The 18,506-nt window shown below is 45.6% G+C and overlaps 1 protein-coding gene and 1 pseudogene across 1 annotated transcript in view; both read right to left on the reverse strand.

The window, feature by feature from the left end:
- Positions 1-18,506, reverse strand: part of HSD17B2 (hydroxysteroid 17-beta dehydrogenase 2) — a 54,297-nt gene that overhangs the window by 23,813 nt on the left and 11,978 nt on the right. The window contains exon 2 of the mRNA XM_036275217.1: positions 169-381. Within this exon, the coding sequence (XP_036131110.1) occupies positions 169-381 (213 nt within the window). The remainder of the gene's footprint in view (positions 1-168; positions 382-18,506) is intronic.
- On the reverse strand, positions 8,481-12,488 carry LOC118638749 (annotated as a pseudogene).

Here is an 18,506-nt window from a genome sequence, read left to right on the forward strand (position 1 = left end):
CGTCCTCCTGTCTACAAGAGCCCGGGCATGTGGCAGGTGCTCTGTACAGGTGTCTTCAGATGTGGGCAGCAGCCAGAATGGACTAGAGAGCCGCAGTAATTAGAGGCTGCAACCCGTGTTGGGCATTTGCAAGGAGGTGGAGGGCAATGCAGGGCATAAAGGCAGTACCTCTGTTCTGCACCTTCTGCACCACTTTGCTGTAGGCATCTTTGATCTGCTGCGAGTTGGTAACATCCAGCTGGAGCACGGAGAAGCGCTTGGAGCAGGTTCTTCGCAATTCCTCTGCTCCTGCTCCATTTTCATCCAGAACCCCAGCAATCACGGTGAAACCCAGCTGGTCCAAATACTTGGACAAAGCATGACCAATCCCGGAATCGCCACCTGCAGGGGGTCAAGGCAAGACAACGTGGCTCCAAAACGAGGGGACAGGAGAAAGTATTTACTAAGGAAACACCACTTGCTATTTATGACGGTCCATGTTCTCTGGACAGAGTGGGTCTTCAGGAAGGTTCTCTATTTGCCAAATGGGAAATGGACAGAGAAGCCAGAACAGAAAAATGTTTCTATATATAAAAAGGGAAATGAGGGAGAATCGGGGGTAGGAGAAATGCTGATGGGGGGATGGCCAGGAGTTACTGGTGGCAGAAGAATTTAGGAGGAAATAAAACCTCTCTTTACTAAATTTGGGTTTGTTTTTTTATTTGAAAGTGAATTAATAAAGCCAAAGTTCACAGGAGGCCATCTGCTCCATCTGCTTGTACTTACCTGTGAGGAAGGGTAGCATAGAGTCTGCCCCGCCCCATCCCTACCGGTGCAGCCTCAGGTTATTTTACCTCTCTGTGCCTCAACTTCCTCATCTGGAAAATGGGCTTAATATTGATACCTACATCAGTTACTATTTGTGACGTGCTTAACAGTGCCTGTTCCACGTCATTACCATATAGGTCTTTTCTTTTCTTTTTCCTTTTTTTAAACAAAACTATGCCACCCTTCCTAATCTTCAGGCCTTTTGCATGCACAATATTGGCAGATGGGGAATGTGCCTCTACCACCACTTAGCTAAACATCTGGCTTAAGACTCAGACTGCCTAATTCTGCCTCTTCCATGTGTGAGCCTTGGGAACTGTTATATGTAGTCGTGTAGAACCTCCACCTCCTCACCTAGGAAATGGGTTAGACGAGTATTTCCCTTCTAGGCTGAGCTGGAAAGTCAACAAGACAAAGAACACTGCACGAGGTCCCACATGTCATGTGCAGCTGTTATCAGTATTGGGGCTCGAACCCAGACATGATTTCTGATTTACAGTGTTAGAGAAAAGGCCGTGCTAGCCCTGGTATTTTATGGCTGGGAGTCCATACAGGAGTCAGAGGGCCCTGGGGAGCCACTCCCGGCCCAGGTAGGGTAACCCTCGTGCTCTCCAGAAACCCAGAGACAAGGCTGGGCCTTCATGAAAAGTCAAAGTGTTTCATCAGAGTTACCCACTATGTAGTAGCCTCTGAAAATACTCATACCTAGTGCAAACTGAATGCTCACCCACTTCCATCCAGCCTCACAGATATTAGCTCATCGCACCTTCCACAGCACCCTGGGAGGAGGAAACTGAGACACGGGAGGATGAAATCATTCAGCTGGGACATGGCAGAGGTTGGAACCCAGGCAGAGCTTGGGATATAAACATCTCGGGCATGGAACACTCACTTCTTCCTGAGCACAGGGCTTAGCATAGTAGGTGGTCAATAAAAAGTATGTGTTGACTAACTGGGCATTTAAGACGGCACTGGAGGGGTGGGGGTGGGGGTAAACCACAGAACTTATATGCATGTGTGCATGAACAATGGACATGGACAACAAAGCTGGGGACAGGGCGGGGAGGGAGGGGGAGGGGGGAATCAGTCGGGGGGGAAAGGAGAAACATCTGTAACAAAAATAAATTAATTAACTTAAAAAGAGTAAGAGGGCACTGGAATGTGAATTTCTTAAGAACAGAGAGAGTCCTAGTTCACTGGTGGTGAAGGTGCCTGACTCAAAGTAAGTGCTCAACAAACTGTTGAGTTGGATGCTTATCCCAATCAGGGAAATGCTGGGGTTGATCCCTTTGAGATAATCCTGTCTCTGGTGGCCTGGAAGTCCATCCACTTGGAGCAAGCAGTGAGGACTAGAGTCCCGTTCATGCAAGATTACAGTGCATTTGAAATAGTGATGCATTCAAAAGTATTAATAAAGTCTCCAAATAGGTGCGAAATGGAAACAACATAAATCACTTAAATTCACATGACTTAGAAACGGTCTAGTTTCAAAGCTCATGGGTAAGTTGTAAGTGGATTTATGCTGTTGCCACATGGGGGTGCCATTTTAGCTGGTCAACCAAAGTATGTCCCATCATTTGTCGGGTCAAATCTTGAATTAGGTAAGTGGTGAATAACTGGAGCTCTAGAGTGCTTTGGGGTGGGGTCCCTTGAACGAAACACACCCACCCTGTACGTATAAGATTGCATGTGTAACCTTGGACACAAGCTGGAAGCAACATTCAGAAAGAGGAATGAAGGGGAAAACATTTACAAGTCTATAAATGGTCAAGTCATTATTATTTTTTTTTTTATGGCCCACACAGTATATTTTGTAAACATTTAAATACTTTGAATGGGGTGATTTCACCTGAAAATCCAGGTCAATTATTTTTCTTGAATAACCGGGAGATGGACCAACTCTGGGCCTCCATTCGTAGGAACCCATGGGTTGAAGCTGAGGATCCCAATGGCTGCCCCTTACATGGGCCATTCTCTGATTTAGAACAAAACTCATTACTCTTCTGTGGGAACCACATTTCCGCTGCCAGAATTCCTCACCAACGTGACCCGCCAACACCCTTGTAGACTTTGAGCTCAAGACATTTGACATACTGTGCCTTTGCATTATGGCTTCTGGGTCAAAAGGTTTTTATCTGGAAATCTCTGGAAAACTAAGGAGAAAAGAGCTTTCTACTCCCTTGTTTAAGACTTAAGCAATCCATCAGATTGGCACTCGTGTTGACAACTGCCTAGTTTCTATAAAATAGATTAAGGTCTGATAAAATGGTAGGTAAATACAATGAAACTCTAATGCACTTAAGACTTCTCCGAGGGCCATACAAGGCTCAGCTCCTAATTCAGGAGGAGCAAATCCTTGACAATTGCACCGCCAACACCCCAACTCCTTTGCCCGTGGCAACCCAAAATGATAGGAACTATTGGGTAGTGAGGCTCTGGGAAATAGCTGGATCTTTTCATGTCAATTTTTTAATGGAAATAAATACATTTTTCCTAGAACATAACGTTTATGAATAATTCTCCCATACTATGGTTATTCCTAAATTAAGATAGGCAACTGAGATGCTGAGATACTAAATACGTGTTCAAGATTACACAGCTGCGCCCTGGCCCATTTGGCTCAGCAGTTAGAGAGTTGGTCTGCGGTTCAGAGAGACCTGGGTTTGGTTCCCGCTAAGGGCACGTACCTCAGTTGCAGTTTGTCCCCGGCTCTGGTTGAGTTGTGTGGGTGGCAACCACTCGATGTGTCCCTTTCACATTGATGTTTCTCTTCCTCTCTCTCCCTCCCACTCTATCTGAACAAAAAATGGAAAAATGTCCTCAGGTGAGGATTAAAAAAAAAAAAAGATTACACAGCTGGACTGTGCTAGGATCGGCTTTCAAAACCAGATTTACTCTTTCTAAAGCATGTTTTTTCACTGTCATGACTCACTGTCTCCTCAAGCACCTGGGCAGGGCAAAAGGTCAATACACCAGGTGGGGACACCAATAATGAGAGCTGTCTACCAAAGAGAGGTTCCCATCACTGGTGCCAGCTCCCTTCACAGAAGATGGACTCCCATCACCCATGAAACAGTGCAAAGTACTTACAGCGGCTCTTCCAGAAGGGAAAATGCAATGGATTTGTTCTCGCTGGTGAACGAGGAAACAACTCCTAGCCTTGCTGCAAAATAAGCAACCAATCAAAGCAGCCCTGCTGGGTTTCAACAATGGCTGGATTCCCAGACCACAGCGCAGTCCTGATGGCTCTCCTGAACTCCATCTGCTACCACCCCACACTCAAGCACGATTCATCACCAATCGCCTCCAATTGCTTCACCCTCTGGAATTCCTTAATCTCCTAAATGGCATCCCTCCTTCCAGTTACCCAAGACTAACGCCTTCTCTCCTAATCCCCACCTCCGTTCAGTACCCACACTTTCCATCGCAAGATTTCGACATCTATAGCTCCATGTCTCCTTTTCTGAATCTCATGGCATAGAAAGCCCGCTCAACTCAGCTCAGCCTGCCGTCAGATCGCCACCAAGTTGGGTAGATACATTCTCAGGCGCAGCAGAAAATGGCATCACAACTATCCAAATTTTCATATTACATCTGTTGAGCATATTCCAGTTCAGAAGCACTGGAAACAACTCCCGGTACTAACATCCCCAAATTGGTGCTGATGGGGATGATGGGCGGTCACCTGAGATGGCCACAATTTCACAAACCTCAGCCACGACCAGAGGCCATTAGAAAGAGATGGGTTAAGCATCCAGACAAGGGTGGGAAAACTCCCTTTTTGCAGAGCTTGAGAGACTCAACCAAGACTTCCCAGCCCCATTTCTTCTATGGGTGTCTTTGCAGAGACTCCGGGAATACTTTTTAAAAAAAATCTATTAAATGCCCACCCCCTCAAAAAGAAAGAAAATGGTAAGAGTCTATTCAATAATTGGTGTCTATGACCATAAGAAAAGGGGGTGTTCTGGCTTTTCCTCGAGCTACTTTTAACTTCTGACATTTCTTCCTGCCTCTCTTCACATTCATTCATTCATTCATTCATTCACTCATTCATTCATTCAGGGATCACTGTGTCCTAGAAACACCACCAAAAAAAAAAAAAAAAAGACACCCCCCCTGCCTTCGTGGGGCTTACTGCTTGGAACAGAGGTTTTCAATCCTGAGTTCCACTAGAATCCCTGAGACGCTCAGAAAAATGCCCCACCCTGCCCTCAGAGGGTCTTGTTTGGTTGATCTGGATGGAGCCTGGTACTGACAATTGTTTCTAAAGCTCTCCAGGTGATTCCAATGTGCCGTCAGGGTTGAGAAACACTGATCTAAGACAGGGATCTCTACCTGGGTGACTTTGCCCCTGGGATACTTGGCAATATTTGGAGATATTTTTGGCTATCACAACTCTGAGAGTGTTATTGGCATCCAGGGTGTAGATGCCAGGGATGTTGCCAAACACCCTACAGTGCCCAGGGCAGCCCCCACTACAAAGAATTATCCAGCCCCAAATAGCAATAGTGCTGAGGTTGAAGAACCCTGGTCTAGGGGAAAGATAGACATTTGAAAATCATTATCATAATGAGGAATATTATAAATAGAAAAGTTCTAACATCTACAGGCCATCTTTTTGTTTGTTTGTTTGTTTGTTTGTTTGTTTGTTTTGGAGAGAGAGAGAGATAAAAACATCAAAGTGACAGAGAGACATCGATCGGCTGCCTCCTGCACACCCCCCATTGGGGTTCGAGCCCGAAACCCGGGCATGTGCCCTGACTGGGAATCAAACCAGGACCTCCCAGTCCACGGGATGACTCTCAATCCACTGAGCCACACCAGCCGGGCCCAGACCAGCCGGGCCCAGACCATTGTTTCTTTAGAGAACTCAAGTTTCATCCTTTAGTGAATATTCCACAGAGAAGAATACAGGCAGGGAAGAGAAAGAACTAGGTCTCCTCCAACAGGACAAGGACTTTATTGGGTTGTCTTATTTACTGTTCTATCCTCTGTGCCTAAAATGGGTCTGGATAGTTGCTCAGTAAATACTTGTCAAACTACAAAATGATCAGCTGGTTCAATGAAAGTCTCATAGCCCGGACACCATAGTGCTTCTCGTCACCTTGCACTAGACTGATCTGCTGGCTCACTGTTCCCCTCAGAGCTGCCCTCCCTGCCCTGCCCTGCCCTGCCCTGCCCTGCCCTGCCCTGCCCTGCCCTGCCCTGTCCTGCCCTGCCCTGCCCTGCTCTGCCATGGATCCGGCCCACAGTGCCTCATTCTGCTTCTCAAGGGTCTTTCAGAGTCTACATTTTCTCTGCTCCACAGCCTCAGAGGTTTTCACTGACTGTAGAATAAACGTCCAGTTCTTTAGTCTGGTATCAAAGGTTGCATGATCAGATTCTAATCTCCATTTCCAGGTGTGCCTCCAGCTCTCCTCTACTTGGGTCCTGAATGCCACACATCACCATACCCGAAGTTTCCTTAGATCACTTGGACTTTCTGCCTAGAACGCTCACTCATGTCCCGTTCACCAACCCTCACCATTTTTTTTCTTTATTGATTTTAGAGAGAGGCAGAGAGAGAGAAAAACGTTAATGAGAGAGAACATTGACTGGCTGCCCTCAGCATGCCCTGCACTAGGGATCAGGCCCACAACCTGGGCATGTGCCCTGACCGGGAATCGAACCGGCAACCTTTTGGTGCATGGGTCGATGCTCAACCACTGAGACACACCAGCCGGGCACCATTTTAATATTTTACAAAACTATTTTCTACAAAAGAACAGAGGAGTCTATAATGGACTATTGCCCATCTCCCATCTACAAGAATTACCAACATTTTGTACTTTCTGTTTTCTCCCTACATACATTTTCTTTTCCTCTGGAATTTTAAAGCAAACCCCACACTTAATTTCCTGTTATCCATAAATCTGTAAATATCAGTATACACAACTAGGACTTTTTGACCTAATTGTCATTATAAAGCTGAGAAGATGAACAATTCTTCTTTAATGTCCTCTAATACCCAGGAGGCACTCAAATGTCCTGGCTTGTTTCAAAAACGTCTCCTTCCAGTTGGTTTGGCTCAAGGAATAAACAAGATTCACGCGTCACATTTGGTTTTCATGTCTCCTAAGACTCATTTATTATCTAAAATTCTATTTCCTCCCCCTTTTCTTAGGCCACCTATTTGTTGAAACTGCAGGGTCATGTGTCCTTTAGATTAACCCACATTTTGAGTTTGGCAAATTGCTTTCTTGTGCTGTCAATGTGCTCCTCCGTCCTCAGTATTTCCAGCAAAGCGAGATCTAGAGGCTTAGTTAGATTAAAAAAAAATTTTTTTTTTTCCAAGACTGCCTAGTAAGGAGTGCTGGGTGCCTCCTCTCGCGTGACATCAGGAGAGGCAAGACTGAGTCCCACTTTAGTGATGCCAGTGGGTCATCGACTGGGTATAAAGTCCCCCATCGACGTTTCACATGAGGTTTAGCCTACATTAATGACATGAATGATTGTTGCCTCCATTCATATTTTGTCCAAGATTCAAAAATAATAACTTTTCGCCCTGGCCGGTTTGGCTCAGCTGTTAGAGCGTTGGTCTGCGGTCCACAGAGACCCGGGTTCGGTTCCCACTAAGGGCATGTACCTTGGTTGCTGTTTGTCTCTGGCCCTGGTTGGGTCATGTGGGTGGCAGCCACTCGATGTGTCCCTTTCACGTCGATGTTTCTCTCTCTCTCTCTCTCTCTCTCTCTCTCTCTCTCTCTCTCCCCCTCCCTCCCACTCTATCTGAACAAAAAATGGAAGGATGTCCTCGGGTGAGGATAAAAATAAATAAATAAAAAATAACTTTTCTACTTCTATAATTTCTTCTGCATGTATTAGCTAACATTGTGAAGACCGACAGACATTTAAACTGCATTCATTAGCTTTATTAGTAATATTATTGTTGTTGTAAATACTATTATTTTGAACTGTCTTATGTATATTAAGAATAGAGCAAATGCTAACAAGATTTTCAGCCTAAAGGTACAAGTCAAATATTGAAGAAGTTAAAATCCTGTCATCTTGAATTTGAATTGGAAGTATCAATGTGAATTCATAACTGATTTTTCTTTTTCTAAACATCACATCATCTTTAGTTCTGTCCCCTGAAAAGGCCTAGAAGCAATGATAATCCCCCAAATTCATATGTTGAAATCCCATCCCCGAGCCCTGGCCGGTTTGGCTCAGCAGTTAGAGCGTCGGCCCGCAGACCAAGGAGTTGTGGGTTCGATTCTGGTCAAGGGCACGTACCTCGGTGGTGGTTCGTCCCTGGCCCTGATCAGGGTCATGCAGGAGGCAACCAGTCGATGTGTCTCTCTCACATTGATGTTTCTCTCTCTCTCTCTCTCTCTCCCTCTCTTCCCTCCCTCCTACTCTATCTGAAGATACAAAGAAAAATGTCTTCTCTTGAGGATTAAAAAAAAACAACCCTAATCCTGAGGTGACAGCATTAGGAGCTGGGGCCTTCAGGGTCATTAGGTCATGAGAGCGGGGCCCCATGAATGGGGTTAGCGGCCTTAAGAGGCAGGAGAGGTCTGCTCTCTTTCTGCGCTGAGGGTTCAAGGAGAAGTTCGTGTAAAGAACCTGGAAGGGGGCTCTCACCAGACGGGACTGTGCTGGAACCAGAACCGTGAGAAATACATTCCTGCTCTTTAGAAGCTGCTCAGCTTACAGCATTTGTTATAGCAGCCTGAGCGGACTAAGACAGCTTTCAAGGTGTCAGCTCCCCCAATTCCTGCACATTTGACAATTGACTCTCTAGGGCCTGTACAACACAACTCGAGCACACCATTGGAAACACACAGCAGCTTGAGGAACACGCCGTTAGTTATCAGGGACCTAGAAAAGACAGACTTCAGGAAGGAAAATGAATAGTAACTTGTTGCCTAGAATGTGCCAAGCGGCTCATATCAGAGGTACCAGTATTAAATTCTTTCCTACCTCAGGACCTTTGCACATATAGTACTTCATCTTTTCTTTGCCTTGCTAGCTCATGCTCATTCTCTAGGCTTTAGCTTAAATGCCACCACCTTAGAGAGACCTTCCTGGCCATTGTGTTTATAGCAGATGTCCCTGTCTCCTGTGATGGACACCCCTGTGATGTGCCACCCACACTTTCTTCAAGGAAGGAGTTAGTGCAGATGCTAGGAGTGCTGTCAGCAGACATCGTTCAGAAGTCAGCTCCTCCAGGGATTGTCTCAGCTTTAGAGAGCCACCTTCCCAAATGTGGTCCACATCCAGGAATTGGTCAGTGCAGGAGCGCAAAGGCCTGGCCATTTCAGCCCAACTTGGGAGAAATCGGAAGAATCATTCCAGCCCTAGAGCTCCCCATGGGATTGACCATCCTGCCTCCTTTTCTCCCTTCTATAGGTGCATACACCAGGGCACTCCTTAATAAGCACCTTGCATGCTCAGCTCTGCCTCGGAATCTGTTTTCCACCCAATCCAACTGCAACCAGCCCCATCCCAAATCTCACCCCTCATTATTTTTTTATTTTTTTTATCCTCACCCAAGGACATTTTTAAATTTTTTGTTCAAATAGAGTGGGAGGGAGGGAGAGAGAGAGAGAAACATCGACGTGAAAGGGACACATCGAGCGGCTGCCACACACACGATCCAACCAGGGCCGGGGACAAACTGCAACTGAGGTACGTGCCCTTAGTGGGAACCGAACCCGGGTCTCTCTGGACCGCAGGCCGATGCTCAAACCACTGAGCCAAACCGGCCAGGGCTCACCTCATTGTTCTTTACCTCAGCCTTTTGGTTGTTTCTTCAATCCAAAAAGTACTGTATTCATTGATCAAATTGCTTTTTACTTATTTCTCTAGTGGAATATAAAGGAATGATTTATGCATGGAGACCATGTTTATTCTTATATTCCCTATGCTATCACAGTGCTTGACTTGTAATAGGTATTCAATAAAATTTTTAAATAAGTTAAATTCTCAAAGTATAACCAATGATGCACTGAGGAGCCACAAACAGATAAAATTCAGATCCTTTTTTAATGACCACATTTATCCATTCATTTTTTTACATGCACCTAACTTATTAAAGTTTTCTCAAACTGATATTCACAAATGAAACTAGAGTACACAGAAGACTCTAATTCCTTGAGCATTCTATTGAGATCTGGTTCCCATGAAAATTTGCCTTTCCTTTAGGGCACATGACAACCAACACAAAGTTGGTGTCGGAATGGGGGGAGTAGGTAGATCCTAAAAAAGTTTGCTCCATATAAAGGAACTATGTCCCAAAAGTCTGAGAGCCTTGTTTGTTGGAGGTGGTACCTGATTTCATGCCAGAGGTCTCAAGGCAGAGTCGGTCTTTTTTATGTATTTATTTTATTTTTTTCATATTATCAATACAGTACTTATTTGTCTTCCCTCTGTCAAACCCTGGGCCAACCACTTTCCCCAGGCTGCCTGGGGAGGTATAGGAAAAGGAACATACAGGGCAGACAAAACACAGAAGAAATCTATGGGAGGTTGGGAGGTGGAGACAGCGCCTTCCCATGGCGAAGAGAACGAGAAAGGCCACCACCAGGCAAAAGGGCTCCATGGCCTCAGAGGGCAAAGCCCAGGACGGCTAGGAGAAGAGCTGTTGCTTCACAGAAGGGTTCCTGGCATAGCCAGTGATGAGGCTCCCAAACACAGTCCCACTTCCAGCCCCAGAGCCTGCCACCCTGACTGTGGCAGCCCCAGCCCCAGCCCCAGGCCCAGCCCCAGCCCCAATGAACTTGGCTGCTGTGTTGATGTCCCTTGAAATGGCGTTGGTTTGGATGCTGCAGCTAGAAATAAGTGAGGTCAGGGGACATGGCTGTCATCTGTCAGTGTCTCTGGTCGCTTCGGCACCGCTGCAGACAGTGACCGGCTCAGCTGAGAGGTGCTCCTCAGCAAGGAGGGGGCGGAGACACCCTTGGCGCAGGCTACATTATCAGGGGGTGGGGGTGGGGGCTGCTCCCAGGGCAGAGAAGACAAAGTGGGTCTTTTTTTAAAAAATTGATTTAATTTTTTAGAACAGTTTTAGATTTTCAGAAAAATTGGGAAGGCAGTATAGTTTCCGTATGCCCACCTACAGTCCCCCCCCCCTTTTTTTTTAAATATTTTGTTGAGATAGAGTGGAAGGAAAAGAGAGAGAGAGAGAGAGAGAGAGAGAGAGAAATATCGATGTGAAAGGGACACATCGAGTGGCTGCCACCCACACGACCAACCAGGGCCGGGGACAAACTGCAACCGAGGTACGTGCCCTTAGCGGGAACCGAACCCGGGTCTCTCCTCCGGACCGCAGGCCAAGGATCTAACCGCTGAGCCAAAGCGTCCAGGGCTAGTTCCCCATTTTTAACATCTTACATTAGTATGCTATATTTTTTACAATTAATCAACCAATACTGATGCATTATGACTAATCAAATTCTATACTTTATTTTATTTTTATCCTCACCCGAGGACATTTTTCCATTTTTTGTTCAGATAGAGTGGGAGGGAGAGAGAGGAAGAGAGAGAGAGAGAGAGAGAAACATCGACGTGAAAGGGACACATCAAGTGGCTGTCTCCTGCACGACCCAACCAGGGCCAGGGACAGACTGCAACCGAGGTACGTGCCCTTAGCGGGAACCAAACCCGGGTCTCTCTGGACCACAGGTTGATGCTCCAACCGCTGAGCCAAGCCGGCCAGGGCTAATTTTTATACTTTATTCAGACTCCCTTACTTTTTACTGACCATGCTTTTTTGTTCCAGGATCTCATCTACAATGCCACATTGCATTTAATAATCATGTCTCCTTGGGCTTCTCTTCTCTGCAACAGTTTCCCTGAATTTTCCTTGTTTTTGATACCTTTGATGGTGTTAAGGAGTACTGTTCAAGTTTGTAGGATGCTCCTCTGTTGGAATTTGTCTGATGTTTTCCTTATTATTAGATGGGGGTTATGTGTTTGGGGGAGGAGATCACAGAGGTAAGGTGTCATCTCCATCACATCATATTAAGAGTACATACTGTCAATATGATTGATGATTGTTGATATTGCCCTTGATCATCTGGATGAAGTAAAGTTGCCAGGTTTCTCCCCCTGTAGAGTTCTTCTCCCCCTCGCCCTTCCATACTATACCCTTTGGAAGGAAATCTCTACGGATTGCTCACACCTAAGGAGGGAGGAGTTATATTCTCCTCCTTAAGAATGTTGTATCTAGCCCTGGCCAGTTTGGCTCAGCGGTTATAGCATCGGCCGGTGGATAGAGAGTCCCGGGTTCACTTCCCACTAAGGGCAGGTACCTCAATTGCAGTTTGTCCCCGCCCCAGTTGGGGTTGTGTGGATGGCAACCAGTCATGTGTGTCTCTCACATTGATGTTTCTCTCTCTATCTTCCCCCGTCTCTCCCTCCCACTGTATCCGAAAATAAATGCGAAAATGTTCTCGGGTAAGTATAAAAAAAAAGAGAATGTTATATCTACATAAATTATTTGGGCTTCTTCTGCATGGGATCTCTGTCTCTTCGCCCTCATTTATTAATTTATTTGATCATTTATTTATATTATTATGGACTCATGAATATTCATTTCACACTTTAAGTTATAATCCAATACTATATTTTGTTGCTCACATTGTTTCAGCTTTGGCCACTTGGAGCTCTTTCAGTTGGCTCCTGTAAAAGTAGTACATCTTTTTATTTCCGTTTTGCAAATGAGGAGACCAAGCTTCAAAGAATATAAAGTTTCCATTGTCACTCAGTGAACAAGAAGAGACATGCAGTTAGAATCTTAAGATTCTAAAGCACACATTCGGGTTTTGTTTTGTTTTCTATTCACCATGTTCCATCTGAATATAGTCAATCTTTGTAAATCAACAGCTCATGTCTATTTCACCTGATGGTTACTTGAGGCATTAACAGTTTTGAGACAATCAGTCTTCTATGTACATTATAGGAAACATTCTTTGTTATTTGTTTCTTTATTATTATATACACCTTAATGAATTTTCACAAAGGAAATCCACTCATACAACCAGCACCCAGATCAAGAAACGCAAGCTCAGTAGGAATCTCCCTTGTGTCCCCTTCCAGTGATCCCCAGCCCACAGGCTACCACTACCCTGACTTCTAACAGCATAGATCAGTTGAGCCTGATTTTTACTTCAAATAAGTAAAGTCCTACATTAGTGCTTTTTTTGAGGCTGGATTCTTCTTCTTCTTCTTCTTTTTTATCCTCACCCGAGGACATTTTTCCATTTTCTGTTCAGATAGAGTGGGAGGAAGAGAGAAACATCGACATGAAAGGGATACATTGAGTGGCTGCCACCCACACAACCAACCAGGGCCGGGGACAAACTGCAACCGAGGTACGCGCCCTTAGCAGGAACCGAACCCGGGTCTCTCTGGACCGCAGGCTGATGCTCTAACCGCTGAGCTAAACCAGCCAGGGCGAGGCTGGATTCTTCTGATTGCATCTCTCCTATGTTTCCATGTTTGGTGAGTGGAATTTTTTTTAAAGGTTTCAACCCTATATTTTACAAGAAGGTTTACAAGCAAAGTAGCACTTGTAAAAACATGTTAAGCAACTACATAAAAAAGAGCACACAAATATAAAAAAAAGTAAATTTACTTAAGATTAACATAACACGAAGATGGGAAAACCTCCCAGAGATGTGGTTAAACGGCCTCATTATTCTAAGGTGGCTTAGTTTTTACTCCCTCTCTTTATCTGGAGTTTCATCTACAAAGGGCTGACAACCATGTCTCTGTGGGTCTTTTGCACAGGAAAGGTGGTCCCTGACTGACGTGATGCCATTCTTGCCAACACGTAGCCAAACACTCGCTCAGTTGCTTCTAACATATAGTCGTGCAAGACGCTACCTGTCAAATTCGACTAAAGTGCTGCCCAGAGATCCAGGAGAGCTCTGATTTACAGAAGTTCTCTCTTTTCTGTTTCATTAATAATCATCGCCTAGTGACTGTTCATCTGACCTGGTTCCTTTCAACAGGGATGGCAAATGCCTGACACGCCTGTCACCGCACTCTGATGCCACCATGAGCATTGTTCAATCAAAGCACTCTCTCCTATTCACCGTGTTCCATCTGATTATAGTCAATCTTTGTAAATCAACAGCTCGTGTCTATTTCACCTGATGGTTATTTGAGGCAATAACAGTTTTGAGACTATCAGTCTGCTATGTACATTATAGAAAACTTCCTCTGTTGGTTTTTTTCTTTATTTTAGTATACACCTTAATGAGTATTAAGAACCTACCTGCCCCAACACTTCTGACCAACAAGAAATAGCACAAGAGAGGAAACCATCGCACTCACACACAAAGCTTTGTTGTTTTCTGATTGGATCCAGGCTTTCTCTGCTTTGTTTTCCAGTTAGATTCAGGCTTCTGATTTCTACTCCATCCTTACAGTATCATGAACCCGCTCTGGCCCCCATCTGTCTGATAGGTAATGGATGAAGTGCCTTTCCGGGTTTCAACAATCTCTCTACTTTGTTCACACCCAACCAAGCCTGACTTCAAGACCTGCTTTTCATTCCAGTTGGGCTCGTTTCTGCATCATCTCACACAGGTCCTGCCTTTTCCATCCTGTGTGCTCCTGCCTTTTCTTCTAATAATCATACACATACCCGCTCACATATCCTTTCAACAGCTCTCTATTAAACAACGACTACGTACGGTGTGTGCGCTGCTCTAGATCATGGTGATACAGCAGTGCACAGAGCCATCCAAGCTCCTGTCCCATGGAGCTCACGATGTGGTGGGAGATGGGATGCATTCAAAGAACAGACAAACAACTGCATATGTGTCACGTGTTGATGAGCGCGAGGAAGCAGAATTGTGAGGGGGAAGAGGAGGCCAGGTCCTTTATGGAGGTCAGGGAAGGCAACTCTGAGTGGAGAACAGCTGAAGGGATGTCCCAGGGAAGGCGGCACAAGGCACAGAGAGGAGCAGGAGCAGACATGTTAAAGGAAGAACAAGGAGGCATTTTGACCAGAGCAGAGTAAGTGAGGGAGAGAAAAACAGCAGGCAAATCAGAACAGAAGTTCAAGGCTAGTTCACGTGGAGTCTTTAAGCCAGTGGTTCTCAACTGAGGAGATTTTCCCCCCAGGGGACCTCTAACACGGTCTGGAGACACTTTGGTTGTCACAAGTTGGCTGGTGCTACTGGCATCTAGAGTGTAGAGTCTAAAAATGCTACCTAGCCCTGGCCGGTTTGGCTCAGCGGTTAGAGCATCAGCCTGCGGTCCAGAGAGACCCGGGTTCTGTTCCCGCTAAGGGCACGTACCTCGGTTGCAGTTTGTCCCCGGCCCTGGTTGGTCATGCGGGTGGCAGCCACTCGATGTGTCCCTTTCACGTCGATGTTTCTCTCTCTCTCTCTCTCTGTTCCTCTCTCTCCCTCCCACTCTATCTGTACAAAAAATGGAAAAATGTCCTCGGGTGAGGATAAAAAAAATGAAATAAAATAAAATAAAAATGCTACCTAACATTCTACCTTGCACAGGACAGCCCCACAGCAAGGAAGTATCCAGTCCCAATGTCAACAGTGCCAAGGTTGAGAAACCCTACTTTAAACAGTAGTAAAGACGGTGGCTTTTTTTCTAAGTGTGATGAGATGCCATTGGAAAGTTTTGAACACAGGAGTGACATGAACTGACTTAGCTTGTGAAGGGATCCCTTTAGACACTGTGCAGCACATCATAATTTAAATAATAGTAAGAGTGATATAAAAGGCTACCATTTATTGAGCACATATTATAGCAAAGACACTGTACTAAACACCTTACCTAAGATATCTTGGTATTTTTCTTTTTTTGTGTGTGCAGATAGAGTGGGAGAAAGAGAGAGAGAGAGAAACACCGACGCGAAAGGGACACATCGAGTGGCTGCCACCCACACAACCCAAACAGGGCCGGGGACAAACCACAACCGAGGCACGTGCCCCCAGCAGGAACCGAACCCGGGTCTCTCTGGACCACAGGCCAAGGCTCTACCACTGAGCCAAACCGGCCAGGGCTCTTGGTATTTTTCTTCATTGTCCCTACCACTACCTGACATTGTATTACCTACTGGTCTATTGATTTATAAATATTTGTCTCCCTCACTAGGATATAAACTCAATGAGGGCAAAAACTTTGCTTTGTTTCCTGTTGAATCTCCAGCACCTAGGACAGTGCCTGGTGTACACTGGGTACTCTGTATTTGTTGAATAAAAAAATGGGGCCCTGGCCGGTTTGGCTCAGCGGTTAGAGCGTTGGCCTGCGGTCCGGAGAGACCCGGGTTCGGTTCCCGCTAAGGGCACGTACTTCGGTTACAGTTGGTCCCTGGCCCTGGTTGGTCGTGCGGGTGGCAGCCACTCGATGTGTCCCTTCACGTCGATGTTTCTCTCTCTCTCCCCCTCCCACTCTATCTGTACAAAATATGGAAAAATAGCCTCAGGTGAGGATAAAAAAAAAAAAAAAATGGGTCCGAGAGTCAATATGTTTATCCCCATTTCACAGACAAGAGGACTGAGGTTCATTATTTGTTGCCTAACATGGTTACAAGCAAATCTGTATTTTGTGGCCATTCCTAGGAGGACAATCTCCAAGTGTGATGACAGTCCTCAGAAAGGATAGTTCCTAGTGGATACTGGTCTAGGTGAGTTGTCTAAACAGCTATTGCCACACTGGCTAATTTGTGACATCCATATCTTTTTTTTTTTTTTAATCCTCACCAGAGGATACTTTTTTCCATTTTTATCTTCAGATAGAGTGGGAGAGAGAAAGAGAGAAAAACATCAACATGAGAAAGACACATCGACTGGTTGCCTCCCACACAACCCCAACTGGCGTGGGGACAAACTGCAACCCAAGTACATGCCCTTGACTGGAATCCAACCCGCGATTCTTTGGTCCATGGGCCAACGCTCTAACTGCTGAGCTAAACTGGCCAGGGTGACACCTATATCTATGTATTCATTCATTTATTCACTCTCCAAGTTTTTACTGAGCTCATACTATGTGCCAGGCACTGTGCTAGGTCTTGGGACATACTGGTGAAGAAGACAGATGTGATCCCCATCTGCCTGAGTCTGTGCAGGCCGCCATACCAGGCAGCACAATCTGGACGGCTTAAATAAGAGAAATCCATTCTCCCACAGTTCTGGAGCCACGAAGGGTCCTTTACTGCAGTTCATTCTCAACAAAGGGCTACGTGTTTGCTTCCTTGGGATGAGGACGCTCTAAGTCACATGCCTTGGATCAGAAAAACCCGAGATGTGCCTAAGCCTCAATATGCTTTGAAAGGCCCTCAGGTGATTCTAATGCACAGTGATAGTTGGCGTCCACCAGACTCGAGGTGCTACCCCGAGGCAGAGACCTCTGTGTGCACCGCAGCCCACAGTGGGCTGAGACGCCTTACCCTTGTGCATTACCGAAAGAACTCTCCTAGTTCCTGTCTATTTCACATTCTGTCTCTGCTTTTTCAGGGGTTGACTGAATTGTATCTGTCAAAACAATGAACTGCTCCCAGTCTTGGGTGTTCTTGTGTTACCTGCAGTTCCACACCTTTGTTCTGAAACTCACTTGTCTCTAGCAATATCAGTCTCCTGTGAGCTCCCAGGGCTGCTCTGTCTCTTCCATCCTTTTGTGGGTAGAACCTTTGCGATCTCCTTTGTGAACTTTGTTTCCAAATAGCTCCCAGGACCCTCTGCCTCTGTGTACTCAAAGTGGGAGAAAAATACATTCAGACCTATCTATTATTTAAGATCCAGTTCAATTCTCTTTTCCCTTTATTATTATTGGGCACCCACTGTGTGATTTCCTTTGCAACTTGCACCGGGGGATACCATAATCAATGAGCATGATGTGACCCCTGAACCAGGGAGCCCAAGCTCTAGGACAGGAAGTCTCAACCTCAGCACTATTGACATTTGAGAGGAGGTAATTATTTTCTTTTCTTTTTTTTTAAATCCTCACCGGAGGATATTTTTCCATTTATCTTCAGATACAGTGGGAGAGAGAGAGAGAAAAACATTGATGTGAGAGAGACACATGGATTGGTTGCTTCCCGCATGACCCTAGTCAAAGCCGAGGATGAACCACAATCGAGGTACATGCCCTTGACCGGAATTGAACCCGCAACTCATTGGTCCATGGGCTGACACTCTAACTGCTGAGCCAAACCAGCCAGGGCAAGAGGAGGTAATTCTTTATTTGAGGGGCTGTCCTGTGCAATGTAGAGTGTTGAGCAGCATCCATGGCTTCTATGCACCAGATGCTAGTAGCCTCTTTCTGTGCCCCCCAATTATGACAACCAAAAATATCTTCAGCTCTGGCCCGTGTGGCTCAGTTGGTTGGAGCGTTATCCTGTGCACCAAGGGGTGGCTGGTTTGATTCCTGGTCAGGGCACATACCCAGGTTGCAGGTTCAATCCGCAGTCTGGGTTTTGTCCATGAGACAACCAATAGACGTTTCTCTCTCACATCAATGTTTATCTCTCTCAAAAATATATATATATCTTCAGACATTGCTAAAGTGTCCCCTGGGAGGGAAAATTGCTCCCAGTCAAGAACCACTGCTTTAAGAGGAAGAAGGCATTAAACAAATACTCATAAAGGATGATAAAGGTGATGAAAGGGGCATAAAAAGAGAGATCTAATTTAACTTGGCAGGAACAAAGAAATAAGAGCTCATAATGGAGACAGACTACC

The sequence above is a fragment of the Molossus molossus genome, unplaced genomic scaffold (assembly GCF_014108415.1).
Source record: "Molossus molossus isolate mMolMol1 unplaced genomic scaffold, mMolMol1.p scaffold_m16_p_21, whole genome shotgun sequence".
Classification (NCBI taxonomy): domain Eukaryota; kingdom Metazoa; phylum Chordata; class Mammalia; order Chiroptera; family Molossidae; genus Molossus; species Molossus molossus.